This window comes from Coturnix japonica, chromosome 4, assembly GCF_054131305.1.
Source record: "Coturnix japonica strain WE chromosome 4, WE-NBRP24, whole genome shotgun sequence".
NCBI classification, from domain to species: Eukaryota; Metazoa; Chordata; class Aves; order Galliformes; family Phasianidae; genus Coturnix; species Coturnix japonica.
Window position 1 is genome coordinate 69,437,798 of NC_140666.1, and position 27,105 is coordinate 69,464,902.

At 36.6% G+C, this 27,105-nt stretch overlaps 2 protein-coding genes across 12 annotated transcripts; one reads left to right on the forward strand and one right to left on the reverse strand.

The window, feature by feature from the left end:
* Positions 1-3,623: 3,623 nt before the first annotated feature.
* Positions 3,624-23,627, forward strand: GNPDA2 (glucosamine-6-phosphate deaminase 2). Of its 7 annotated transcripts, none has more exons than XM_085545476.1 (7): positions 3,624-3,652; positions 4,774-4,935; positions 5,252-5,349; positions 5,818-6,000; positions 6,350-6,534; positions 6,630-6,804; positions 9,122-10,432. In XM_085545476.1, the coding sequence occupies exons 2-7, from the start codon at positions 4,808-4,810 to the stop codon at positions 9,178-9,180; spliced, it is 828 nt and encodes a 275-aa protein (XP_085401602.1). In that variant the 5' UTR covers positions 3,624-3,652; positions 4,774-4,807; the 3' UTR covers positions 9,181-10,432. The 7 variants fall into 7 exon arrangements, with proteins under 7 accessions (XP_085401602.1, XP_085401599.1, XP_085401603.1 ...); XM_085545473.1 differs by lacking the exon at positions 9,122-10,432 and adding an exon at positions 23,394-23,627 and having other exon boundaries at positions 3,651-3,750; XM_085545477.1 differs by lacking the exon at positions 9,122-10,432 and adding an exon at positions 23,394-23,627 and having other exon boundaries at positions 3,651-3,742.
* GUF1 (GTP binding elongation factor GUF1) lies at positions 7,977-26,597 on the reverse strand. 5 transcript variants are annotated; one of them, XM_015862440.3, is made up of 18 exons: positions 26,335-26,597; positions 25,639-25,750; positions 24,118-24,266; positions 23,796-23,876; positions 23,263-23,340; positions 22,259-22,342; positions 21,737-21,801; positions 21,063-21,266; positions 19,375-19,514; positions 18,105-18,228; positions 17,008-17,140; positions 16,214-16,357; positions 15,708-15,841; positions 15,127-15,228; positions 13,401-13,520; positions 12,560-12,596; positions 11,383-11,527; positions 7,977-8,101 (listed from the first exon to the last, which is right to left on the reverse strand). In XM_015862440.3, exons 1-17 carry the CDS (start codon positions 26,470-26,472, stop codon positions 11,390-11,392), a joined length of 1,983 nt encoding a protein of 660 aa, XP_015717926.2. In that variant the 5' UTR covers positions 26,473-26,597; the 3' UTR covers positions 7,977-8,101; positions 11,383-11,389. The 5 variants fall into 5 exon arrangements, with proteins under 5 accessions (XP_015717926.2, XP_085401596.1, XP_085401595.1 ...); XM_085545470.1 differs by lacking the exon at positions 16,214-16,357; XM_085545469.1 differs by lacking the exon at positions 7,977-8,101 and having other exon boundaries at positions 11,104-11,527.
* Between the last annotated feature and the right edge of the window lie 508 nt (positions 26,598-27,105).

Genomic DNA, 27,105 nt, shown 5'->3' on the forward strand with positions numbered 1-27,105 from the left:
AGGTAATATGCAGCCTGCTTTCTGTATTATCAAAACATCCTGAGAGAGTGCTAGAGAAACCTGAAGATACTACTCCAGCTATCATCAGACAAACTGCCAAACAAAGGCAAACTTCCAAAGAGTTCAGAACAAAGCATAAGTTTGAAAGAAAAACCACTGATGAAACACAGCATAAGAAAATAGGGCACTGTCATAAACATTGTTTAGCATAATGAAAATATGATCTTAAATTAATTTGATGAAAATGAAAATGATTTTAAGGAGGCCAAAATGACAATAAGAAACAGTATGGCAGCTCCAAAAAACTGGGAGCTGTTTTACATAGAGTTTGACAAATTAATTGCTGAAAACTGTCTTCAGCAGTTGTCTGTGCAGTTGAAACCAACATTAGGAAAGGTTCTATCCTTCCTACCAGAAGGCCTCAGCATGGTAAAGCCACAGCAGAGAATGGTGTGAAAGGAATGCGAAATGAAGATGTGCATGCTCTTCAAGGGTGACACAATGATAATGGAGAGGCATTAGAACCTTAACCAAAGACTCGTGACATAGCACACCTCCCTGCTCACGTCAGTTGTTTGGATGTGACCAAATCACTTTCTTCCACATCCACAGGCAGATAGATCTTCTCTCCAGGTACTGACTACTCAGCACACAGTATTTGCCTACATCACCTGCTTTTCATAGATAGTGACTGTGATTTGACTACACTGCTAGAAGATGCAGGAGATGTTGGAGAAGTGGATTATTTCTGCATGTTCTGCCTACTGTGGTCACTCCTGACATAACTTCAAGTCTCTCTGATTGCTCACTAAAAACAATATTTAAAGACAAAAGGTTGTGTAAACCATAGATTTATTATCCATCCCAAAACTACACTACCCTTGAGGTGCATTACGAGTTGCACTTTTTCATATTCTGTCTCTTGGGACAACACTATCTGAGCTGTTGAATATGAATAGACATTATGGACTTTAATATAAGTTGATTACATTCTATATATTTTTAGATCTTCAAAAAAGAATGCATATTTGGAAAGCCAAGGACTTTGTTAAAGAAATAAAGGGTGCAGTACCAGAGAGTCAATCCTGGCCTCAGGTACTTTCACTCCTCTTCTTGCAGATCAGTACCCCTTTAGTTGTGAGGTAGCAACAGAAATCAGATAAGCCAATCAAATAACATGCTGAAGTTGTTCACTATAATAAAAAAAAATACTTTCTGGAGGGTTTGTTGTGCCTAAATACCCTCTCTTATCCCATGGGCTTGTTCAGCCTGGAAAAGAAAAAAGGCAGGGAGACTTCACTGCAGCCTTCCAGTATTTTAAGGAATCTTCTATCTTCCCTCCCCTCCCCTCCCCTCCCCTCCCCTCCCCTCCCCTTCCCTTCTTCCCCCCCCCCCCCCCCCCCCCCCAAAAAAAACAAACAAACAAAAAAAAAAAAAACCTACTACACATTGGAAGAAATTAACTGGAAAAGTCATATATAGATTCCATTTTCTAAGGGATAATGTCCTGCTTTATAACTATTAAGGTTTTATTATATAGCGTTTTATCAGTATCGTGGGGCTTTTGTTGTTTTTATTTGTATTTGAACGCAGTAGGTTGTTAGTAGTAGTTGAAAAAGGCCATTAAAAGAACGAAAAAGAACTGGAAAAAAAAACAAGCCAGCGATTTGGGGAGAAGCAGAGCAGCCCCAGCCGCTCCGTGTGACCACAGCGCCCCCTGCCGGAGATGGAAAACGCAGCACCTCCCGTATAACAGCAGTCTGCTAAAATTATGGCATCTACAGGGGAAAAAAATACTAAAAAAAAACCACACAGAACTACCAAAAACAAACAAAAAAACCCACAACAAAATAAAAATCTAAGGATAATATTTGAAAGACTTATGGGTGAGGACAAGACGTTATTAAAAACTACATTTATTTAAGCTGCTCTAAAACTTTGGTGAGAAAAAGTTAACAAGAAAGGAAGACAGAGATAAATATATGTAAAATAAGCAGAGCGTTACATTTGTGTCCCTACAAGCATTGATCACAGACACCAAAGCATGATTTTTCTTAGCTTTCTTTTATCATCTCCAGAAAACACACATGAATTTTTAAACCATAGTTCAGTTTCGTGCCAGTAATACTAAAGGAGAACACTTTCATTAGCACTAGGGACTCACGTGTTTCTTGATACTTACAAATGCTATTTGTACAGATGCCTTATTCTCACCCTGATGCTCAGCAGACTGCATTTTCAGGAGTTAGATGTGATAATCCTTATGGGTTCCCTCCAAGTCAGGATATTCTATGATTTTAGAAGTGCAGGCTTGCAGACAGTGGTAATCAGACCATCCATTCTTTAGTCAGGCTGCACAATAGGGAAGACGAGGCAACATGCTGAACAAGCACCCGTATTTAAATCCCTTGTTGTTCACTCCCACTCCTTCTTAACAACTACTGCATGTACATGGCATCTCTTATTTCTACCTTTAGAAACAGCTTCACATCACAAAAGATCCTGGGAAAGTCAGGCGGATTACATACTTCATACATTTCAGCTTAGCCCTATTCATGTAAGGGCTGGAAAGGCTCAGTTATTCAGACCACAAAAGGAGCACGTTAAGCGAAAAGAGACAAGAAAGGACAGTCCACCATAGAATGGGTGGACTCAGGGTGGTGCCACCCTGGGCTCATATAAGGGCCATCTACAGCCAGGAAAGTATTTGCTGGACTAAGGCTGCTTCTTGTGATAGAGGGCTGTCTGAATAGAGACCACCTTCACTGGATGGGTGAGTTCAGCTCTTCATTCTGCATGCGATTATGGGCCTGCCTACAGATACTTGGCGTCACTAAAAGTTGCTAGAAGTAATTCTGCTTCTTTATGAGTATAATGCTGTTGGTATAGCAGCATGGTCTGCCATTGGATCATGCACTTATGCCTATGAAGCAGCTGCTACTTGAAACAGGGAAAGATTTCATTTAGAGAGAATACTACAGGCAACTTGACAGCCATGAGAAACTAACTTAATGTTATATCCAAAAAGAACATGTTTAAACTCTGAGCTTATGTTACAGACAGTGTGGTTGACTACTGGAAAGAAAGGCTCAGGACCTAGAACTATAGGGGTATGCTTTTAGATCTATAGGTACGTAGGTGTGTAGAAGAAAGGTATTAATCTGCTGTATACATAAGCAATTTACCTTAGGGTGTATGTAGGTAAAGAAAAACAGAAATCTATGAGAAAAACTGTAATATAACATATGAAAATCAGACTCTGTTGTTGTTTTCTGAAGCTTTTCTGGCAACACTGACGGAAACTCAGGGCATGACTAGAGAAACATTAGTTATAAGGAAACAATCTTTTACAGTGAGGGTTGTGAGGCACTGGAACACGTTACCAAGGATATATTTGATGCCCCATCCCTGGTGATTTTCAAGGCAAGGCTGGATCAGACCCTGTGCAGCCTGATCTAGCTGTGGTGCCCCTGCTCATTGCAGGGTCGTTGGGCTGGGTGGCCTTCAGAGCTCCCTTCCGACTCTAAGGATTCCGTGAACCACGACAAAGCACCCTCCATCCTCGAGGCGTCCATACTGCGCCCTCCAGAGGCCGCTGACCCCACGCATGCGCCGAGCCTCCCGCAGCACGGCGACGTCCGCTCTTGGCCAGGTGCTTCCGGATCGTGTGTGCGTGAGGGGCGGCGGCTGGAGGCTGTTCGGGGGCTGCTTCCAGCTGGCGGTGCTGAGCGGTCTGCCGGGGGTGAGCGGGTCCGCACGACTTCCGCGTTCGACGGGAGGGGATGGGCCCGGGGCATGGCGGTGCCCGCAGGCCACACGGGAGGGGGAGGCCGCGGGGCCCGCGCCGGGTCTGTGGGCGGGGGTGGTCCGCGTTTGGCTTCCCCGTCTCTCCACCCCAGCCTGGAGTAAGCACCGTCACCCGTCCTCGGGTCGCTCGTCAGCCCTTAGCATCGCGGTGTCTGGGTACGAACGGGGATGTAGCTCGTTAGCATCTCTGCCAGACAGAGCCGTGGAAAACTGGTTTTGTTTGGATGCAGGAGGCTGTCATGTGTTGTATCCGCCAAGCCTGTGTGCTTTTGCTGTTCTGTTAGCATAGCTGTACTCAAAGCCTCTAAAGAATTAATTACTCCAGTTTGTTTCATGTTGGGTTGTAAAGAAAAATGACCTCACTTGTGTCCTTCTGCAACGTGTTGAGGTTTTAAGTCTGCAACACGCATGTATTTTTTTCCTCATGTTGATAGTCATACAGAAGCATTTTTATGGAGTTAGAACAGTAGCAAAAGGAGCTTTAATTGTTAATTTCCAACTTTCCCTCTGAATATAGGAGTGTGAGTGAGGTTATTTTGCATCTTGCTTTTGAAAACATTTGACACTCAGCTGGCCACAGGGAACAAGATCTAATCTTAGTGTTCTACTTGAAAGACAAAGCAAACATACTTCTCATTTCTAATAATTACTATCTGGGAAGGCTAATGTTCGAGATGACTCGTTTCCATTTTGTCTGAGCTTTATGGGTTTCATGTTAAATTAATTGGAATGAGAGTTTTAAGAAGTGCTTTGATAGGAATGTATCACTTGGATTCTGTGACTTATTTGTTGATGGGCAGTCTGGTTTGAACTAGGACAGCATGACTGCAGTGTGTTTATTCAATGAAAATAGCTCTTATACTGATGAAGTATGTTACCAAATAAACAATAAAAGGTGAATTTTACTGCTGTTTTACAGATATTGATATGATACTTCTATTTAAATATATATATTGTTTTCTCCAGGTTTACTTCATCATACAAGTTCTTTGCTGCCAGAATGAGGCTTGTCATTCTTGAAGACTATGATCAAGCAAGTGAATGGGCAGCCAAATACATCTGCAATCGTATTATCCAATTCAAGCCCACTCAAGGAAGATACTTCACACTTGGCCTACCAACAGGCAAGTTTTATTCAAAGCCTGATAACTGAGCAAACCTAGGTCTGTGTTTACATTATTGCTAACAAATGCCATATTAAAAATACTGCATTTGCTGAATATACTTCTGGTAATGCTTGAATGTATTTCTCATGTAGTGTGGATCTGTGTCTCTGTAAAACGCTTTGAAATGATTGAAGCAGGTGGAAAGTAGATGAGAAATAATAAATTTCTTTTAGTTATATTGAAAAACAGTAAAGTAAAACATGCCTATAAAGAGATCTAAATACACTGAAAGTGTGTGGATATGTAGTATAGTAGGAAAAACTTTGTTTAACAGGGAGTACACCTTTGGGATGCTACAAAAAGCTGATAGAATATCACAAGAATGGAGATCTCTCTTTCAAATATGTGAAGACTTTCAACATGGATGAATATGTAGGTAAGCTCTAGAGCTAATTTTTTTTGAGATCACGGTATACTTGTTTTTCCTCCTCCTCCCCCCTTATTAACTGTTGAATGTCTTAATAAAGCATGTGATTAGTGTGATATTTTTGAGCTTCTGTGTTAGACTAATGTGCCTGGAAGTGTCTTAAGTGTTTGTCTCTGTTTAATCATTAAAATGCAAGGAATTAATTAGTCAAAACAAATCCTTCGCTAAATTAAGTGTTTGAAAATTGTCACATAGCATTGTGTCTACAGTTGTTATATCATTCATGTATATCATATCACAAAGACTATATAGTGCATGTAAACATTACATGATGTATGCCAGCAGGAGTCTGTCTTCTCATTATAATTATGAAATCAGACAAAGCAGTATTCACACTACTCAGTAAAGGTTTGTCTTATGTTTAAAGCTGATTAAGTCTTGTAATGTGTTAATTTGACTTTAAATAAATGATTTCAGGACTGCCCAGAAATCATCCAGAGAGTTATCACTCGTATATGTGGAATAACTTCTTTAAACATATTGACATAGATCCAAATAATGCTCATATCCTTGATGGGAATGCTCCAGACTTACAGGTGGAATGTGATGCATTTGAAAAGAAAATTGAAGAAGCAGGAGGGATTGATCTGTTTGTTGGAGGTAATGAGAAAATGCTGTATGGTTAATTGTGATTGAAACAAACATACTGACTCTTTAGTTGTGATTTTTCAGAACATAGTTAAAACTCTTTTTTTTCTATTATAGTCTTAAAAGTTTTGTGACTAACAAAGAATTGGTACAAATACCAGAGCATAATGCTTGGTGTCCAAGTTTCTAATGATAATGTAGTTTAAGTTTTGAGTGTTGTTCTTTTGTTTTTCTGTTTGAAAAAATGGGGAACTGAAACAAAAGAATGAATCCTAAGACTTTTTAAAATTCTTTTGCAATGTTTGAGGATATTTGTTGACTCGCAGGTCTGGAATGATTTGCTTTCTTTAACTTTGAAAAGGCATTGGTCCAGATGGCCACATTGCATTCAATGAACCCGGATCGAGTTTGTCTTCAAGAACAAGATTAAAGACTTTAGCAATGGACACCATTTTGGCAAATGCTAAATACTTTGATGGAGACTTATCTAAAGTACCAACTATGGCGCTTACGGTTGGTGTGGGTACAGTGATGGATGCTAGAGAAGTAAGAACTTATTTAGTTCTAGTTGCATGTATCTGTTTTCAAGACTAGTTTGTGGTGTTGTGGGCGCTGAAGGTAAAAAGACTTCTGTTTTGCAGGTCATGATTCTTATAACGGGTGCACATAAAGCTTTTGCATTATACAAAGCTATTGAAGAAGGTGTCAATCATATGTGGACAGTTTCTGCTTTCCAGCAGCACCCTCGTACTATCTTTGTCTGTGATGAAGATGCTACGTTAGAACTAAGAGTCAAAACTGTGAAGTACTTTAAAGGTGAGCACTGAATCACAAGTTAGCTGTATTTAAAAATAACATATGAAGTCTGGGCCTTCTGGCCCATTATGTAGCTAACACATAATTGAGATACTAAATGTCAACTTTTACATTGCGAGTGGGGAAAGTGCTGGGAGATGTAACTTGTGTTCTTTACATATAAAAGTACAGTGTCATTTGATTAAACACTTGATGAATTATTTTGCCTGGTGTAATTTTCCCTAATCATAAGTCAGTGAAGTTCACTTGTGTGGTTTGTTTGTTTGCTTTTGATGAAGAAACCAATATTAGTAAAACCTGGGATTATTTCTTTATCTTGATCTCCAGGTTGGATGACTTCTGGTTCTTGGTGACTGCTAATTCTGGTACCTAGTTACTACAGTTCTTTTTACCATTTAAAAAGAACTCTCAAGGTACCACGTGAAACTTGATGCAGTTTTGATAACAAATCACCACTCTGTCTGAAAGCTAGAATAATTTTCACCCCCTCTCCTCCTTTGTTATTCCCCCCTAACTTTCTGAAACAAATAAGAAACTGAAATGATCCTATAAGTGTTCTTTTTGCAAAACGGATGGAAGATTGCCTTTCCCTTTTTTTCCTTTCTCACAGAAGGAAGCAGAAAAGTAACTTTGAATTTACTAGTTAGTCTCCACAGAAGTTAACTGGGAGTTCTTCTGTATTTCTGCATGCTCCTGTTAAAACACTTATTTAACTTAAGCTGAATAGGCAGGAAGAGTTTTCATGTGAAATAATTGCTTTTGCATCTGTCTAGAATAGCACTTTGCATATCTTCACTTAAATAAGCTTTGTTTCTGTTTCCAAAACCGCGTTGACTAAAAGGTTTTAAATATATTTGTTTTTACATATGGCAGTGAGAATATTTTTGTAAGCATTTTTTTGTTCCTCCGGGAAGTGGATAATTTTCGTTTTCATTTCCTGTTTTCTTTTTTTTAAACAGAACAGGAAATGGAATGTTTTAACTTCAGTACCCAGTGTAGCTGTTTTTCTTTGAATGAAAATGTCCTTTGTATCAAACTTACATTTGATGTTTTGCCACTTACTGCCAAACTTGTGAAACAACATTACTGACTTGAATTATCCTTTAGAAGATCTAAGAAACTTTTCCTTTGTGCTTTAGTCACATTGAGTTTATAAGTTTTTCTCTGTGGGGTTTGTTTTTTTTGATTATTTATTTACAAAGATCTGCAGCAAGTCATTAACTCCAGAAACAAAAGCTGGGTTCTTCAGTCTGTTCTCGATGTGTTGTTGGCTTTCTAGTATGGCTGTATGGCCCACCTAGTGGAGAAAAGAACGGTAGATTTGTAGAATGCATCAGAAATGAATTAAGCAGACTTAATGATTCAGACTGTAAGGTTAATTTGCTGTAGGGGATACAGTGCTTGCTGCCAGATACATTATATAGCAAGGGTATTTATATATTCTTTGCTACAGATGTCAATTAAAATGTCCACATGGTGTCACATTTCTTTTATGGCTTTTAAGAATCTCTGCTTTTAATTTTGCTTATTTCTCAAATTCGTAGTAGTTGAAGCAAATCTTCAGTATGGTTCTAAACTCTTTGCAGATTGAGAACTTTGCCATACATTGGTAACACTTTTACTAAGTTGTAACAAACTAAACAACATGACTTTTTTTAATGGATCGTCCCTGCACTTCAAAATCTTCCAGGGGAAAAGGGAGGGGGGAGGGGAAATGCACAAAACATCCAAGTTGCACCTGTGGATGATTTGTGTGTGATTAACATAAACCCAACTTGTTTGAATAGGAAATAGTTGAACTACTTCACTTCTATATATCCATTAACAGTCTCCTGTGCTGCTTGGTTTTGTTTGTCTAGAACCAGGACACGGTTACAAAAATACCACTGTGCTAGAACGTTGAAAATCAAGCTATAAAATTACTGTGTGTAAATCTGATTGTTATAACAGATTCTTTCATGTGTTGCTGTTAAGCATTTTTTAATTAAAAACAAAAAAGTTCTCTCATCAATTAAACACCTGATATGAAAGTATTCCAGATCTTTTGAACTGGTCTGTGGTCATTGCTATCACGTTTCAGTTTAGTAGAAGACTGTAATGATATTTAAGTGATACAGGAAAAAAAACACAATTAGCATATATATTATATATTGTCTTAATTACTTTTGATTTTAAACTACTTTGAATAGCTGTTCTCTTTTCAGTGAACAATTTAAAATATATACTTTGATGTTAGCTCTAAATGTATGGGTAGAAAGATGTAGAAAAAGTATCTTTAAAAATGATGTAAAGCAGGCGTTGTTGCTTTCCCCTCAAGGTTTAATGCATGTGCACAATAAACTCGTGGACCCACTGTACAGTATGAAAGAAAACTGAGAGAAGAATTCAAGAGGAACTGCATGTGGGTCAACGGCAACAGTTTTAGGTAGCAGATGAGTACACTGCTATGCAATATACTGAAAACTGTTTAAAATGGGAAATCCTAGGTACTGTATTTTTTAAAAGGTCCAATATATGTACATTCACATTCCTTCTCTATTTGGTGTTGTGCATTTTGCTTTAATATGTAGAACTCTGGCTGTTACAGTAACTAAATGGAACTGAACAAACCTGTGGGTCAACTGCATGTTATATAGGGCTGGAGGGGGGTGGGACAGTGCACTTATTTTAGCACAGCAATGCATTGCATCTGCCTGTTAGAGGAAGTGATAGATTATTTCCAATAATCTGTAATTGTGGCCTCCATTAGTGCAACTACATTTAGCATTTGTATTTCTAGGCAGAATGGTTTTGGCCTTTGTTAAATACAATGGACTTGTAATAGCTGTACAATTTCTACTATGAAATGTTCTGTTTACATAATGCACACTGAGCTTTTGCACTTGATTGCCTTAAATTTATCTTATAGAAACAGTGTTTGGGCATCTCAAGTCCTGCTGTACAATTCAGGCAAATAAAAATACAGAAACAGTGCCTAAAACTGTACCCAATTCTTAAAAGTGTTATAACTTACTCTGGTTACTTGCATTAAATGTCTGCCATAGCACTTTTCCTCACATGTATTATTTCAAATTACTTTAGGGTTTTTATATTTTTGGTAATTGTGCTTTATAGATAAGGAGAAATCTAAATGTTCCTTTGTGGGTATTCCTGATTAATTGTATTGGATGGTGTCATTAAATGCCTAGAAAGAGGTTAATTTATAGGTATGTGAAATCTGCAAATTTAAATGATCATGTATTAAAGTGTACTGTTAACCACTCTGTTATAATTACCTCTTACTGTATCACTATCAATATTGAACTGTCACAAGGAATGTTATTTCCTACTTTGAATAAGTAAAACTTTAAATTTAAACCTATCCTTTCCAAATCATTTTGTTTCTGATGTAAAGTGGAGAGGCTCATTACTTTGTCATGTTCGTATAAGGAAGAGACTAAGAACCCACAGGGGTTTTTATTATTTTTGTGATCCACTGGCAGAGCCTAACTTGAATTTAGTTTTTCATTTAAATGTTAATTTCTTGTTTTGCTGCTGTTTTGTGCTTTAAAAAAATAAGTGGTGGCCTATATGACATGCTTACTGAATTCTTATTAGTTTATAACATTAAACAGACCCTGAACTATGATATGTATTTGCTGCCTTAAATGATAGAAACAGATTTTGCTACTGTCAAAAAGTTAACTGAAATATTTGTTTGAAGTTGGTATAGACTTAACACAAAGTATGAAGTTATCTGTTGAACTAGACTGCTAGTTGAATTTCTTATTTTAGTAAGATCATTTTCTTGTGTGTAGATATGTAAAACCCAAATGCAGTTTGCTCTGTGCGGTCTACACTCTTATCTTTTCAAATAAAAAAAAACACAAGCAGCCAAGAATTAAATAACTATATATTCTAGCTTAAATCTTGGCCAGTGAAATCTGGGTAAGAATGGCTTCATATACTAGGTGATTTAAGTCAAGTTTTGGCACTTACAGATTAATCTAAAGACAAGAGTATGCTTTTGTGACACTGTTACTATAATAGGATGATAAACTTTTTCTAAAGTAAACTTTGTGTAGATTGTCTTACTACAGTTTTAAAGAACTTGCCAACAGCTTTTAGCATGTTCATATATATTGAACTTAAGTAGACCAGCATGAAAGACTTGAATCAATCTTGCTTGCAAGAAATGTGTAATTAGTTTTCCCTGATGTGATTTCCTCATGTCATTATTTCCTGATGAATTTTACTTTAGCAAGTAAAACAGAGTAGTCTGAGCAGTTATCACAAAAAAATATCAGATTTAGAAACAACTTTAAGGCAGGGGATTTTATTTTAATAAACTTTTTGACAGAGTTGCTGTTCTCATGATGCTAAAGCTTTCAAGCTTTTGTATTTAGCTTGTGAAGTTATAATAAAAGCTTTTAAATTCAAATAACTTTAATTTCATTATAATGTACAAACATAATTTAAATAGAAAATCCTTTCAATTTGTATTCCCACTTAAAATAAGTCAGATGTTCCCTCTCACAGTGATAAATTATTATACACTAACTCAAGTTAATTAACCCAAGAGAATAATCTGCTGCATACCACTAACTTATTTCTCAGGCTGTCTCTTTAAAACACGTATGAAGGCATCTCTTGGCACTTCCACATTGCCAATTTTTCTCATCAGCCTCTTCCCTTCTGCCTGTCTTTTTAAAAGCTTCATTCTTCTTGTAATGTCTCCACCATACTATGAAAGGAAAAAATATTTTAAGTTACAATGTTTAATAAACACAAGGGCTTAAAACTAATCAGAAAGGCTAGCTACATTATAAAATATCACCTTATAGTCTCAATAGTTATCTTAAGGCAGCAGTAGTTAAAAAGAATGGGAGCAAGTGAGCACTTTCATTCAGACAATTAAAGGTAGATTACATACTCTATATAATATTCTTATGTAAGCCTGGATGACATCAGGATAGAACTGTACTATGCTATGGGCTATTCAAATCTTACTGGAACAGCAACAGAATGTCAGCTCAGATACCCTGTAGCATCTTGGCTACCACTAGCTGTTTACATCCAAGTTAAGGAACTTCCTACATTATGATGGGATACCATCCAACCTAGGTTCCTATCAGAAGAATTCTTAATAGCTATAAGAAAGGGATACTTGTTTAATCTCCTCAACATGTTAACTTTAGCTAAGAAGTTAAAAACACATTGTGTTTTTTCTTATAGCTTTATTCAGCCTTGCTGACAGTCAACTATTAATATTTAAGGCCTCCTCCTGATTTCTTAACTGATCCCGGAGTAAAAATCTAATTGCAATCAGTCTGAGGTATTGCTTTACTATACTTAAATCACCTAAGAAAAAACTAGGAAATTCACTAAATTACATAATAAGAATGCACACATTTATGTCTACAAATATTATGAGATGTTAAGTAGACAGGTGTGAACACAAAGTATACACTTTGAAGAAGTCACCAATGTTTCTGATCTACTGCAAGTACCAATTGAAGGTTACACAAGTCGAATTTAAAAGTAAAAGTTTAAAAGTGTCTGTTAATATTCCACTGACATTCTAAAGCACAAGCAGAACAGATCTCTTCATGGGGATTTCTAAGGAAAGATAGATCACAGAATGACCCAGGTTGGAAGGGACCTCAAGGATCATGTAGTTCCAACCCCTCTGCCTAGCAGGGCCACCAAACACAGATTTATCACAGTTGCAAGACTCTTAGGTTTACATGCATTGGAATAATAATAAAATACCTACACATTTTGCCACAACATTTTTTCTGTAAGCTTTCAATCTGTAAAATAGAATACCATACATATTAACACAGTAAAGCAACTTCAATAGTAAAGCCAAACAGTGAGTTGTCAAAATGCTGCTTTTCTGCTACGTTTTTAAAAAGGAATGGAATTATGACATCTGCATATATGGTAGACAGAAGATAATGTTTAAAGCATTTTCAAGATGTTAATTTACATTTCTTAACACATAAAGGTTAAAAATATTGTCTTTTATCTGACTGTTATGATTTACAGCATTCACACTTCATACGTGCCTACACAGCACACAAAGTCCTACAGCATCTTTGCTTGAATCCCTACTTCTAATTACCACAATTTAAATGTAATTTAAAACAGCAAAAACATGATGTGAAATAAGACAACGAAGGAAGAAATTTGCCTTACAAGAAGTGTGTGCTGCTAAGAAATAGCTGTACTTGCTCAGCTTGCGCTTTTCCTTTGCAGTACCACACAGTTCAAGAGGGTTTGGTTTTTTTGTTTGGTTCATTTTGTTTATATGCTTTTGTGGTAGCGATGGACTTTTTGAATGACTCTGCCAAAGAAAGTCACTTCATCTCCTGATGATCATGGGCAATTCGAAATAAAATGCTTTCTTTCCAATTAATTTTACATTAAGTCCTTACAGTAACTGCTAGAAATCATGGTGTTTTTTTTTTCATAGACATCTATGAAGACACACAAGAAAAATAATATTTTACAGTAGATTTGAAGTATTGCATCATGTAGAACTAGAGAAGACATTAAAGTACATATTTCAAATAGCTTAATTAAAGGAAGGGGGAAAGAACAGTTTCACTTACGTTTCTCTGGCGATTATTTTCTTGCCAATAGCAGCCTGGATGGCTATTTCAAACAGCTGTCTTGGTATGGCATCTTTTAAACGCTCACACATAAATTTACCAGTAGCATATGCTTTATCACTGGAAAAGAAAGTTTTCAGAAGTTACTCCTTTGAGAAATAGTTATAAAATCCCTAAAATATATCCACAGAGCAATGTGTTTGAAAGGAAGATTTTAATAAAAGTTTCTATCTTTTTATATTCTTAAACTGACCAGATGATAACTTTACAATGTAGACTTTACTGACTGGTCTCAGTACATTACACATTTCACACAAACAAGTGGTAAGACTACACTAACAGTTTTCATAAAAATTTTAATCATGTTTGTAATAAATATAATGATAATTTACCACACTGGAGCTTTTCTGAGTAATTTCACAGCCGTAGCATTCCCTCTGGTCCTATCACTAATGTCACGAGAGAAGAGGCCGACTGCCAGCTCACTACAACCTCCCTCCAGGAAGTTATAGAGAGCAATATGGTCTCCCCTGAGCCTCCCCTTCTCCAGGCTGAACATTCCCAGCTCCTTCAGCCTTTCCTCATAAGGCCTGTGCTCCAGACCCTTCACCAGCTTTGCTGCCCTCCTTTGAACATGTTCCAGTGCCTCAATGTCTTTCTTGAAGTGAGGGGCCCAAAACTGGACAGAGTACTAAGTCAGTACTATTTCAAGTCTGCATATACTGCAGACTTGAAGAAAAACAAGAGTGATAAAAGGTCAAAAGATCCAATAAAATTGATACTTTCATAAAACACTGGGAGCAGGTAACTTTATCTAAACTTTTTTCTTTTTTTTCTCCTCATTTAACATTAAAGCAATAATTCTACAAGGTTGGCCACTCTATTTTGGATCTTTCCAATTTGCAAAACACTCTATTTGTCAAATTGCTGAACTGTGTCCTTATTAAAAAATATGTATTATAAATCCCATATATTGTAGAGATTTATTCTGCTCCTGCACAATTATTTTTCTCACGGTAAGAGTTTCATTTTCCTATTTCAACCTTCTAAATTTGAGAGTTTCAGAACAGTAGTATAAGAAGTATACAGAAACAAATAAGATTATATACTGACTTATTTCTGCAATTAGAAGCCAGTGTTTGAGTAAGGTCAAAAGAAAAAAAAGTCAGTATCAGGATTACTAAAAAAGGATCATGAAGTTATTTAACGGAGACTAACACAGACTTGAGCTGGAAAATAGAAAGGCATTATTTTCCTGAGAATCTCATGGAAACAATCATTTTAGCAAAGAGTTTCTGAGAGCATTACAATCAGTAAATATTTACATTTCCCTTGTATTCCAGCTAAAGACAAGGCAACAGGAAACTTGTTCAGAATAGGGACTATTCAAGGCATAAAAATAAAACTTATCCAGTTTTTAAGTAGTATATACCATAAACAATTCATGGCTCATCTCCTGGACTGGTTAGTTCTTAATTTTTTTTTCCAGCACCTTAAAAGACTGTCAGTTTGCATTTATATTTGAATCTCCTCCTTCCACATTAACACAGGAACATTATCACTTATCTTTCCTGCTATAAAATGCCTTTCTATTTTAGATCTTCTCTGGAAGCTGGTCATTTGGTGAAACTTTCAGTGCTGTTTCCACATGCATTTATCGCTCATATTTATTCACTATGAAAACATACTTGTTAATCCTTTGGAATAGAGAATGCAGCCAACCTACTTGTGTGTGATAGTTGCCAGTTCTTCAATTGGATTTCCATTTATAAGAATATCCATTTTTATAAGATCTGCTGCCTGGTAGCCTGCATCTTCATAATCAAAACTAAACAAAAGCAATTTAGAAGTTAGTGACTATGGTATTCTGCATTTGTTGTTCCATAAATTTTAGGTTTTGTGAACGCTTAATAGAACACTTGAACTTCCTATTAAAATAGGAGCACAGTTTGTAAAGTCTCAAGTATGACACAATTATTCAAAACTGGGCTCAACACTTATGTAAATTTTGTCTCCAAGTAAGCAGGAAACATCACCTGCTGCTGAGCAAGGTAAATTAGACATCTGCATCTTTAAGAGTTTATTCAAATACTTGTAAACGGCACTTGGAAATTCCTTACAGTTCCCTTTAATAAAGAGATGGGCATCCCAGGTGTCAAAGGAATCAAACACTAATGCTGCAGCACTCTCATAAAGGAATATTCTTTTTTTTTTTTTGCCCTTCCATACTTCCTTATCTGATACTTTATCATTTCTTCCCCTCATGGGAAGAGGGAATAGGAAGAAAGAAAGAGAGGATGTATTTACCTTGCATAGCCAGAAGACAGAGACTTAAGAGCATCATAAAAATCCACCACGATTTCATTCAGTGGGAAGAGGTATTTTAGCATAACCCTATGTTCATCAATGTACAACATTTCTTTCTGGACTGCCCTACGATCCTAGACAAATAAGAATATTTTCTATAAGTAACACACAAAACAGATTCAAAAAACCATAAGATTTTAAGAGTCCTGTTTCAGATTCCTTTCTTTCAAGAAAAGAAATCTAGTTACAAACTAGATACCTAAAGCAGGTACTTTATTGCCATTGAGACAGAACACTAACTTTCAGTATGAGGACTCTGTGGTGCAGGAGTAATTTTCTATTTACTTTACATACACAATTTCAAATACTTATCTTCCTTGAAAAAAAATTAAGAACTATTGTCAACCATTATCTACTATATTATCTAGTATCTTTTGAAGTATGATAAGTAGAGCTTAAAAAATGCAAGTGACAAAAACTAAAACAACATACCACAGTATACCAACCTGACACAAAACAATTATTTTCCCAGTATATTCCTGGGGTGTTACAATAGTGCCAAGAACAGTTGGCTCCAAATATTCAGATACTGAATGTTTATCAGGAAATTGAGCAGGATTGATAATAGTAATCTCTGAATTACCATACTCCTGAAAAACAACAACAACAACACAATTTTCCTTTAGTTGCTTTTTAAGCATTTTATCCAGTGGATTTTCATCTGTCTCCTGTTTGTTGAGCAAGGATATTCCCTATTACTTTATCCCAATAAGGCTTCTCCATCTCCTTACACACTTCCTTACCCTTGCATAAGACACAGCTTCAACACAAAACCTGTTCCAAGTGTTCTGTAGCTTGATGTTGGGGGCATTCTTCTGTAAGCAGAACTTTGGGTTCAAGCTCCCTTACAAGTCAAAGTGGATTCTGAAAGTTTAGATTCCTTTGCAAGCATCTCCCTTGTCTAGCTTTTCTAGTCTAACATTCCCTTAGGGGCGGGAGTTATCCTTCTGGAGTAAAGACACAAGGAAAGTCATGTTTCTTATTGTGTGCATACAATATCTCTGCACATCAAAGCAAGTGAATATTTCACTTCCACTAGCAAGGCACTGTTCTGAGCAAGCACTGTTTGAAAACCTGGAAACTTGGTTCTTGTGTCTCAGATAAGCAGTACAATACCCACAAGTGAAATTTTAAAGTTGATTATCAGTGATTCTGATGCTTACCATAAAATAATGTACCATTCTACATTTCAGAACTGTAGGTGTTTTTAAAGGAGGCTTTTAAATTGCTATTTACATACCTTTATCAACTTTGCTGAGGAAAGAACAGCTTTATATGGAACAGTAGGTGCAGTCAAAATAACAGATGTGTTATATTCTTGCTCCAAACGTTGATTAAAAACTTCCATATGCAAAAGACCAAGAAAACCCAACCTGAGAAAAAAAAAAAAAAATCATACTGGTCAAATATTTGTTGGTCATTCCAGTATGTTAACACTGCTAGTCTGGCATTATCAGACACAGCAAAGAACCTCTAAAATCATAGAATCACTGAGGTTGGAAAAGACCTCAAAGATCATCAAGTCCAGCCACAGCCTAACCATTGTACCCTAACTCTAACAACCTTCTGCTAAATCATATCCCTGAGCACCACATCCAAATGGTTCTTAAACACATCCAGGGACAGTGACTCAACCACCTCCCTGGGGATCCTATTCCATTACCTAACTACCCTTTCTGTAAAAAAGTGTTGGCTAACATCCAACCTAAACTTACCTTGGCGCAACTTGAGGCCATTTCCCCTTGTCCTATCACCTGTCACCAGTGAGAAGAGACTTGCACCACTCTCACTGTAAGCACCTTTCAGATACTGGAAGAGCAATAAGGTCTCCCCTCAGCCTCCTTTTCCCCAGACTATACAGCCTCAGCTTCCTTAGCCTCTCCTCATAGAGTTGATTTTCCAAACCCTTCACAAGCCTCATAGCCCTTCTCTGGACCTGCTCCAGTACCTCCATGTCTTTCCTGTACTGAACACAGTACTTGGTGAGGGCTCACCAATGACGAGTACAGGGGCAGGATGACTTCCCTAGTACTGCTCACCACACTATTCCTGATACGAGCCAGGATGCCACTGGCCTTCTTGGCCATCTGGGCACACTGCTGGCTCAAATTCAGAAATATATATATATATATATATATATATTCATAACAGAATGGAAGTCTAAAAGCCAAAAAATATCAATCACATCAAATTGCACAATCTACGTAAATACAGAACAAAAGAAAATAAAACACTTTTCATCTTGACCTATCATTAGATTGAATTAAAGCTCTTAATCTTGAAATAATTTCAATTAAAATTTTCAATGGACATATAAAAATAGTATAAAAGCCTCACCTCCATCCAGCTCCTAAAGCAAGGCTACTGTCACGATGAACAGTCACACTGGAATCGTTCAATGTCAGCCTTTCCAAAGCACTTTTAAGATTATTATATTCTGTTTGATCTACAGGATACATGCCTGTCAAAACATATTACATAGAGATTTTTTGATGGAGCTTGATTTACTATATACTTACCTTTATAATGTGAGCAGTATTAAATGGTAACAATAATAAAAACCAGAAATAGCTTAATAGCTTGCTTTCTGTTACAACTAGAAATTTGACTCTTTCAATCTGAAAATCAATTTTTTCTTCTAAAATCTTATAAAGGTAAAAAAAAAAACAAAAAAACAAAAAAACCCAAAAAAACAGAAAAACTTCATAATAGTAGACATACTGTACTCATCTACTTCTTCATAGCTACTAGTGAGTATAATATACTTAATATACTAGTGAGTATAACCATTTTAGTGCAGGTGTACAGTGTAGCCATACAATTTAAGCATTAATAAATAAGCAGACAAACCTCACTGAGATACTCCTTCAGCAGATAAGAGTGCACAGGAAGGAAAAAAAGTGCTATATCTAAGTTGCTATTATTCCTGTAATTTTTAAATGAATGGAAGAAATGAATAAAAGCAGTTGTATGTATAATTACTACTTGAAATAAGTTCCACTTTTCACATCACTGTGCTCCAATAATGTACAGGAAGCAACACGCATGCACAAAGAAAAGAAATCCACATTGCTTACAAGATTACATTTTTCCCTTCTACATTCAATGGCAGCATAATATCCACAACTCAGATTAAGAAAGTTCTCTCACAACAAATCTAAAAAGTGAATAACAGAATTTCTTTCTTTCTAAAGCTGTCTTCCATAGCATGTTTAGTAGTTTACTAAAGGTGGCAGCAACAGTCTAACAGAACTAATCATTAATAAGCACGAAAATCACTGGTTATTAAGGTGAAGAATTGAAAGAAGAAAAAAGGACTTCATTTTTGAAATCATTAATCTTTCTTTCCCAGATATGAAGAGTTAAAGGTACTAGAAGGAGTATTATTGGCTAGAAATACACCTTGGACTTGAAGTCATCTAAAAGCAGCCTGCAACAATCTTGCCAGCTGTTATAAAGAGCTATATAAATGGCATGTGCCTCTGTAGCTTAATTTTAGTGAAACTCTAATCTTCACAACTCTTAAATACATCTTAAAAGCTCTAATACTTCTCCCGCTCCTGCTATTTGAAAAAAGTGATTCCCTTTTAGTTAGTTTTCTCCTCACCTGCAAAAACCATTGGCTTCGCTGACTTAAAGCCAGGCAAAGGCTCCACTGGCTGTTTATACATAAACAGCGTGTCTCCTATTTGGGCTTCTGTTACTTCTTTCATTCCAGCAATCAGGTAGCCCACCTGTCCAGCATACCTGAATAAGATTGGTATTACACAGACACTTCTTGGCATTATGCATTTCCACTGTTTTTCCCCCACTTCATTTAGCCCAACTGGAAATTTAAATAAACCACCCTCTCCATGAGCCCGTAAGCAGTCCAAAAAGCCACATTTAAGCTATTTCTTCTCTGAGCTGATAATTTTGTCTTAAGGGACAAACCATCTGTTGACTTACATAACTAGTTTAGTTACAGTTAAACAGCACAGACAGCTCTGGATTTTTAATATTGTGCTACTCTCGGTTTGAAAGCTGGAACTAGAAACTGTTGAGGATCTACAGCGGAAGACAGAACAGTTCTCAGCTACCACCACAGCAACTTTCATATGTTAAATGGGAGAAACAACAAAAATAAATACCCTCTCAGTACATTATACTGTTAGGAGAGGAAACTGTGGTAGATGAAATTAGTAGTAGCGTACTAGTTTTGGCCGGGATGGAGTTGACGTGCTTAACAGCAGCCTGATAGAAGAGATATGTTTGGATTTGTTGAAAAATGGTGTTAATACCACACCACTGTTTAAGCTGAATAGTGCTTGCACAGCATGAAGGCTTTCTCCATTTCTCTCTCCGCCCCTCTCAGCAAAGAGGCTACAGGCTTGCAGCTATCACAGGCATGTCAGCAGACCCAAACTGACCAAAGGCATATTTCATGCCACATAATATCACCCTCAGCAATAAAAGAAATGTGTCATCTCTTTAAGGTAGATGCTGCTCATACACTGGCTGGATACCAGACTGATAGTAGGTGTTGGTGGATGAGTGCCTTTGCATCATTCTTTACCCCCCTCTTTTCTCCTACACTTGTTAAACAGTCTTTATCTCAACCATGAGTTTTCCCTTACTTTTGTTCTTCTAATTCTCTCCCACACTCCACTGATGTCAGAGAACTAAGCTAGTGGATGTTTGTGTATTTAGTTACCAGCTGGATTCAACCCACCACACACAGTAATGTAGTCTCTCATTTAAGAACTTCCCCAAAAAGTCATTAAAAAGCACTTGGATGCAAATTGATAATGCCTCTTCACTAATTCTGGTGTACCTGATTTTCTTCCCACTGCTGCCATGATGAGACAGTTTCTGGAAGCTGTTGCATTCACGGACCACGGACTTAAATATTTTCCACCCTCAAAATATGCTGCAGCAATAACTAAGATGAAGCCCCATTCCCTTCCACTCTCAAACAAGGTAGTTCCTAGAAATAAATTGGACAGCTGAATATCAAAAGCCAGTCTTAAGAACTAGCTGTCCGGATGTTTCATATACTATGTACACATTGATAAAATGACTCCCTCCCACCAGCTGTGTACAAAAAGCACTCCCTAAAGCTTCTGTCTCAGCATGACACTGAGCACTCAATTACAAATAATCATTACGATGCATAATAATAATCCACCAAAAAAAAAAAACAAAACAAAACAAAACAGCCTCTACCACACAATCAATCCAAAAAAGGAAGAGAAACAGATTTGGAATCTTACATCAATTTATCATTTCTTCAACTGAAAGAAATGTTTTACTTACAGTTTATGTGTTGGTTGTTCATCCGGAGTCAGAATTCCTACTTCATTAACTTCATATCTTTTATTTGAATGCGCAGACACAATCTTATGCCCTTTCTGAATCTCCCCACCAAAAACTGCAATGTTTGCTATGACACCTCGGTAGTGGTCAAAGGTGGAGTCAAATACTAAGGCTTTCAAGGGATCAGTAGTATTAAATTGAGGTCTAGCACAAAAGATTTAAGACAATTATTAAAACAATTAGCAGAGTGTTTTCTAGTCAATATTGAATGAATGAGCAACCCCATGCTTTATATCTAAGTGGAAGCTATATACTCACAAAAATATCAGTCTAGGAGCTCACCCCACTTTTTTCATTTCAGACTGAATTCATTTTCCTTCTCCACTTCTTAAGAACAAAGAATTCTTCTCTACTGATATTCATTATCATTTTAAGAATTCCAGCTCTGACTTATTTTAAAGATATCAAACCTGACAGGTCACTTTCTCTGCTTTGCAATTTAAAGCTAACTTTTTCAGCTTAGAAACTAGATTTACCCCATGTTTCTTTAGAAACTATTGACTTACAATCAGATGCATATCAAGCACAAAATTACTGCCAAGGTACTGTATAAAAGCAACTCATGGTTTCCTAGCTTTCCTTACAAGCCTTAATAAGTAAAATTAATAACTTACGGTGGAATCTTCTCAATGACCTTCTCAAGAACTTTTTCAATATTCGTCCCTTGTTTAGCAGAAATCTAAAATAAGCCCAACAACAATTTTATAAGACATCTGTCTTACACTCATTCAATATCTATTAAAGCATCACCTTCTCTAACAATAGTTTTGGTGGCAGGAAAGAACATTATCTATATAAATACTCACTACTATGAAAAGCAAATTTGATTGTAAATACCCCTGTTACATGTTTTCTCCTCCTGAATGGAAGTTTTTGTTAAGGTAAAAATGAAAATAATTTAGAGGATCCACATGTAGAAAACATTTTATATGTTGCCATTCATCACACATTACAATTTTTATCTGAGAATTATTTTTATCTGTCTGGTTTTTCAGGAGACAAGATCCAAAGAAATTCATACAATATATCATACAAAAACAGACAGACTGATTTACTACGTAGCTAATGAAAGATTTGTATACCTGCATCTGCTTTGTATACTATCAGCCACATTATAAAACTTGAATAGATCTTACCCTTATACATTCATCAACAGGGATATCAAACAGCTTCTCAAGCTGTTTTTCAACTCTTTCAGGGTCTGCATTCTTTAAGTCAATCTGCAAAACAACAAACTGCTAAATGTACAGGCAGTGACATACGTGATCCAGAACTGTAGCTCCCAAATGTACAAGTGAAGGATTCCTTACATCTTTACTCATAAATACTAAACATTTTTAGGAAAAGATACGTATCAAGAATGTTTCAATACTCTGCCTTAGTGCAAATAATTTACAGAAAATTGGACATGAAAGGGTTCTTCAAAAGTCTAAAACAAGTTCAGCTATTAAGTGGAAACAAATTCATAAATTAAATTACAGGTTATTACTATAAAATTCCAATCAATTATTTTAGAAAAAACCTTCCTTTTTTACAAAGTACTTTTTTACAAAGTACTTTGAAAGTACAAATGCTACCTAAGCTGTTTATGGTAGGATATTAAGCACAATATATAACTCGATTTAAACTAAGTATTAATCTTGTTATTCCAATCACAGAGATTACAAAAATTGTAAAAAAAACAATATGACTTTTTCTTTTTAAATTAAGACTGCACTTTTTATATTGAGCTGCTACTCCTGTGTGTCACCATTAACAACAAAATAAACCACGTGGAAGAATCTAACAACCATCATGGCAAAAAGTTTGAAAGTTACTTTTGTAAAAACCCACTTGAATATCCCCCAGAATAAAAACTAAAAAGGAGAAAGAAAAATGGTTCAGATATCAATACATTTTTACACAGTGCTTCGTTCCACAAATTCCACAGTATTCCACAAATAATTTTTCATTGTTGCTTACAAAACTGCTTCAACATGTACTTAATTAAAAACAGGATTTCCCAGCAATTATTAAAATATTAAAGACAACAAGCTGCTGTTATATACTTGTTAATTTTTCATTCTGTGCTCCTATTTCTTAGTAATCTATATATTTATACAACTCAACTATTTAATTTCAAACACTACAATCTCATTACCTTGTTTATGACGGGAATTATTTCAAGTTGTGCTTCAAAAGCAAGATAGAAGTTTGCCACTGTTTGAGCCTGAATACCCTAGAAAACATGCATCAAAGAAATTAACATGGGATCCTCTTGTTTCTTTTTAGGTAAATTACACATCATAGAGAAAATTATCATCCAAGTACTCTGAGAATGAATCCTTATTTAACTCCAACAAGAAAATGAAGGTAACCAAAAGCATACACAGAAGCAGCTGTAAATTCTCCAGATTGCCACTTACAAAGTTCAGGCAACAGAGAAAGCATCATCTGACTCTTCATTACTTCTGTTTCTATGGTATGGCTCCACAGTATCTATTAAAAGGCAAGCATTTGCCTGTGGCTTTTTTTGTTGTTGTTGTTAAACTCCCATTATGTCTTCTGAAACACTAATACATTTACGGAGCTAGACTACTGCAAAAATATTAATGGAAAAGTTAAAACTCCTCTCTAGCTTGCTTAAAGAAAATACTGAAATTTCAAGGAGAACACAACAATTAAGAACTGCACCTCATTTGCATCCACTACAAGAAGGACACCTTGGCAGGCAGACAGTGACCGTGAAACTTCATAGTTAAAATCTACATGGCCCTGTGGAGAAAAATAATATTCATAATTTCACATATTTCTGAAGTCCTTTGCAAAGATATCTACATTATGATGGTTGTTTGCATATCTGTTCATCCAAAACACAATTCTTGCCAAAATAAATTAAATAAAAGGAAAGAATGCATTGACTAAACACAAGAAGTCATCAATAGGACTCAGCAGATTTCTAAATATAAAGATGTAGCTTTGCGTGACCAAGACACCCCCTTTGTACTTAACTTACTGGTGTGTCAATAAGATTTAAGAGGTAGTTTACTCCTTTGTAATTGTAAAAAAGAGATGCAGATTGTGCTTTAACTGTAATTCCCCTTTCACGTTCCACTTGCAGTTTATCCAGCACTTGTTTGTTACGGTCAGTTTTAGCAATTGTTCCTAAGATTAAAAAAAAAAAAAAAAAGTTGTATTACCTCATTTAGAATATTAGCTCTCCAAATACAAATGAGCAGAAAATGTGACTTACACCTGCAAATGAAGTTCTTCCACTTGATTAAGGCAAATGTTCACTTGAAAATAATTTTATGCTTCAACTCTAACATTTTTTTAAATGGGCTTTTGCCTATGATGTTACAGAAGACACTTTCCTAAATAATACAAACCACAAATTAATGATCCAAAAGTTCCAAAATTATTCTGACATTTAAAGAAACTTCAACACTTATCAGTGGAGAACAGCTCCATGGTTCCAACCAGCACCAGTCTCAAGGGCAAAAGGAACATTATCATGGAGGTTTGACAGACCTGAATTCAAAACTCCATTCTATCACAAGCATCAGGTAAAACTGCCCATACTGAAAATCAGAAGGTAATGACAAAGAATAACTTTGATCAAAAGCTTCTCATCAGGTTTTGTTTTGCTTATTCCTTTAAAGAAAAAAACCCTTCCAAAGGGTATTTCCGAGTAGTGAAGTTAAGCTCTGCTCTGAAATTGGCCTCTACTTGGAAGACACAGAAGTTGCTTTACAGGTTGCTACAGGGAGCCCACTAAGGTAATCTGTGTCTCTCACTTCCAGATGAAATTGACTCCTAATTTCCCCAATTTGCTGTAACTTTGAAGATCCTTGAGCATTTCTGCATCACTTCTACTTTACTTTCAACAACACAAAAATGAAAACATTGAAGACAAAGATCTAGAGGATGAGAAATACCTTTGAAGAAGAAAGTAGCACAACTTTGCTAACATTTTAGGATAAAGGTAAGAGCAAATCCTCAAAGCAACTGAGAATCCATAAAACTCACCTGAGCATTCTTTCACCTGCTATATCAAAACAGAGCTGAAGATTTCTAAAATTTACTGTGCAGGACTATATCAGTTTCAGTAGCAGCAATCTTCACCACCATGAAAGGCAGTTCTATATAGTTTGCTCAGAAGAGGAGCATAAACTGTTACCTCCTCATACATAAAAATAGTTGAGGTCCTTCCATTTCAATCACACTCTTGTAAAGTATTCTGTCCAGAATTTCTAGGTCATGACAGCCCTTTCTGTCCATACCAGAAACTGGCAGTAAGCCTCAAACATGCACTATTTACTGTTTCCAAAATACATTCCCTTATTGAGGGTATTACACAGTTACTTAACTCTACTTACTGCCAGATTTCAACATGAATAAGAAAACATATTAACACCTGTAACACAGCACAAATGGAAGTCTAGAAGCAACCTGGCAGCAAAAGAGCAAAGAGATTAGAAAGTTAAGTAATCTACACCTATAAAAGGTAGTATATAGATGAAAAGAGAACACTTACCTGTAATTTCCAGCAATCTGTCTGCTAGCGTACTTTTGCCATGATCTACATGAGCTATAATACTGAAGTTCCTTATGCTTTCAACAGGATATGCTGACATATCTATTTTTTCCTGAAAAACAGAAAGTTTCTTTTCACAGACCACAGATACAGTCTCTGTGTACAAAGTCTTATAGTTATAAAACCCTAAATGGTTGCCAGTGATCAAAATGTTAGTATTTTCTTTTAGACACGGAAGTATATATACTTGCTATGACCCAAAATCAGTGAGTATAAAGCAAAGCATTGTGAAAATCATTACATTCTTATAAACACAGGCACTTGGAAAATGCTTAAAACAGTTTAGGTTTGTTAAATTACTTAAGACAATATTGTTATTAAGACAATACCTGGGGGGACTATAAAGCTTAAGGCAGCATTCCTTCAAAGGAAGAACTCTGTGGCATTACCTGACATTAAGACAGCAGTGCCAATTATATAATGAAGAGCACACAGACAACCGTAAGCAGTGTGTCTTGGCTAAATAAAATTAATAATAATAATAATAAGTAGAAAACACCTGACTTCCTTAATTTCTTAGTTCACACACAGAGCGGTCCAGCACTAACTTCTCTTTCTGTTAGTGTTACTCAGTCAAGGTAATAAAACGCTTTAAGGAAAGGTGGCATTGCCAGGAAAGGAAGGAAGGGGGCTCACCTTGTCTCGGCCGCTGTAGAAGCGCTGACAGGCCGCGAGCCCCGTAGGCAGCCAGACCGCAGGACCCCGAAGAGCAGCCGCAGGGCACGGTCGGCGCAGCCGGACCCACCACGAGACCGTCCTACCGGTGAGAGCCATAGAGCCAGGGCTGGACTCACTCCATCAGAACACAGACCTCAGTCCCATCGCAGTCCGCTGCCGCTCACCGCTCTCTCCGCGTTCTATTTCACGCTGCCCGCCCGCAGACACCGGATTTCCGCGGTGACCCCCGGTACAACGCTCCGCTCATTCTATGCGCCGGAAGGGGTCAGAACAGCTCCAAAACAACACCCCGTGATGCTCTTCCTCCTTCCTCCTCCACTTACGCAAGGGAGCAGTGCAAAGTCCAGCCACGAGGTGGTGATAGCATATGAATATATGTGAATATAGCAACCATTTTTGGAGGAAAACATAGTTCTTATGAATTGTTTGATGCACCGCAAATATTGGCTTACTCATGTGTAGTAACAGAGAACCTAAATAAATATATAAAATAAATAAATAAAATACAATAAAATTAAATTGCAACATCACAAGAGAGAAGAATAATAGCAAATCTAAGAAGGCTCTTTATTAGCGGGAATTAAACTGCACTTTACAGACTGCCTTCAATTATCACCCCCATAGAGCAATACAGACAGATACAAAGTTAAAAGAAATTAAAAACAAAGAAACAAAAACCCTTCAGAAGTGGCTACGTTGTCTGTTCAGACTAGCAACACACTTCGTTTT

Coding starts and splice junctions, on each gene's coding strand:
- GNPDA2 (XM_085545476.1), top strand. CDS start 4,808: ATGAGGCTTGTCATTCTTGAAGACTATGATCAAGCAAGTGAATGGGCA. Junction 6,001..6,349: donor GATTGATCTGTTTGTTGGAG/GTAATGAGAAAA, acceptor AACTTTGAAAAG/GCATTGGTCCAGATGGCCAC. Junction 6,535..6,629: donor CAGTGATGGATGCTAGAGAA/GTAAGAACTTAT, acceptor TCTGTTTTGCAG/GTCATGATTCTTATAACGGG.
- GUF1 (XM_015862440.3), bottom strand. CDS start 26,472: ATGGCTCTCACCGGTAGGACGGTCTCGTGGTGGGTCCGGCTGCGCCGA. Junction 15,229..15,707: donor CTGTCTTCTGGCTATGCAAG/GTAAATACATCC, acceptor GCTTTTGTTTAG/TTTTGATTATGAAGATGCAG. Junction 13,521..15,126: donor CTGGCAACTATCACACACAA/GTAGGTTGGCTG, acceptor TTTCTTTTCCAG/TGATAAAGCATATGCTACTG.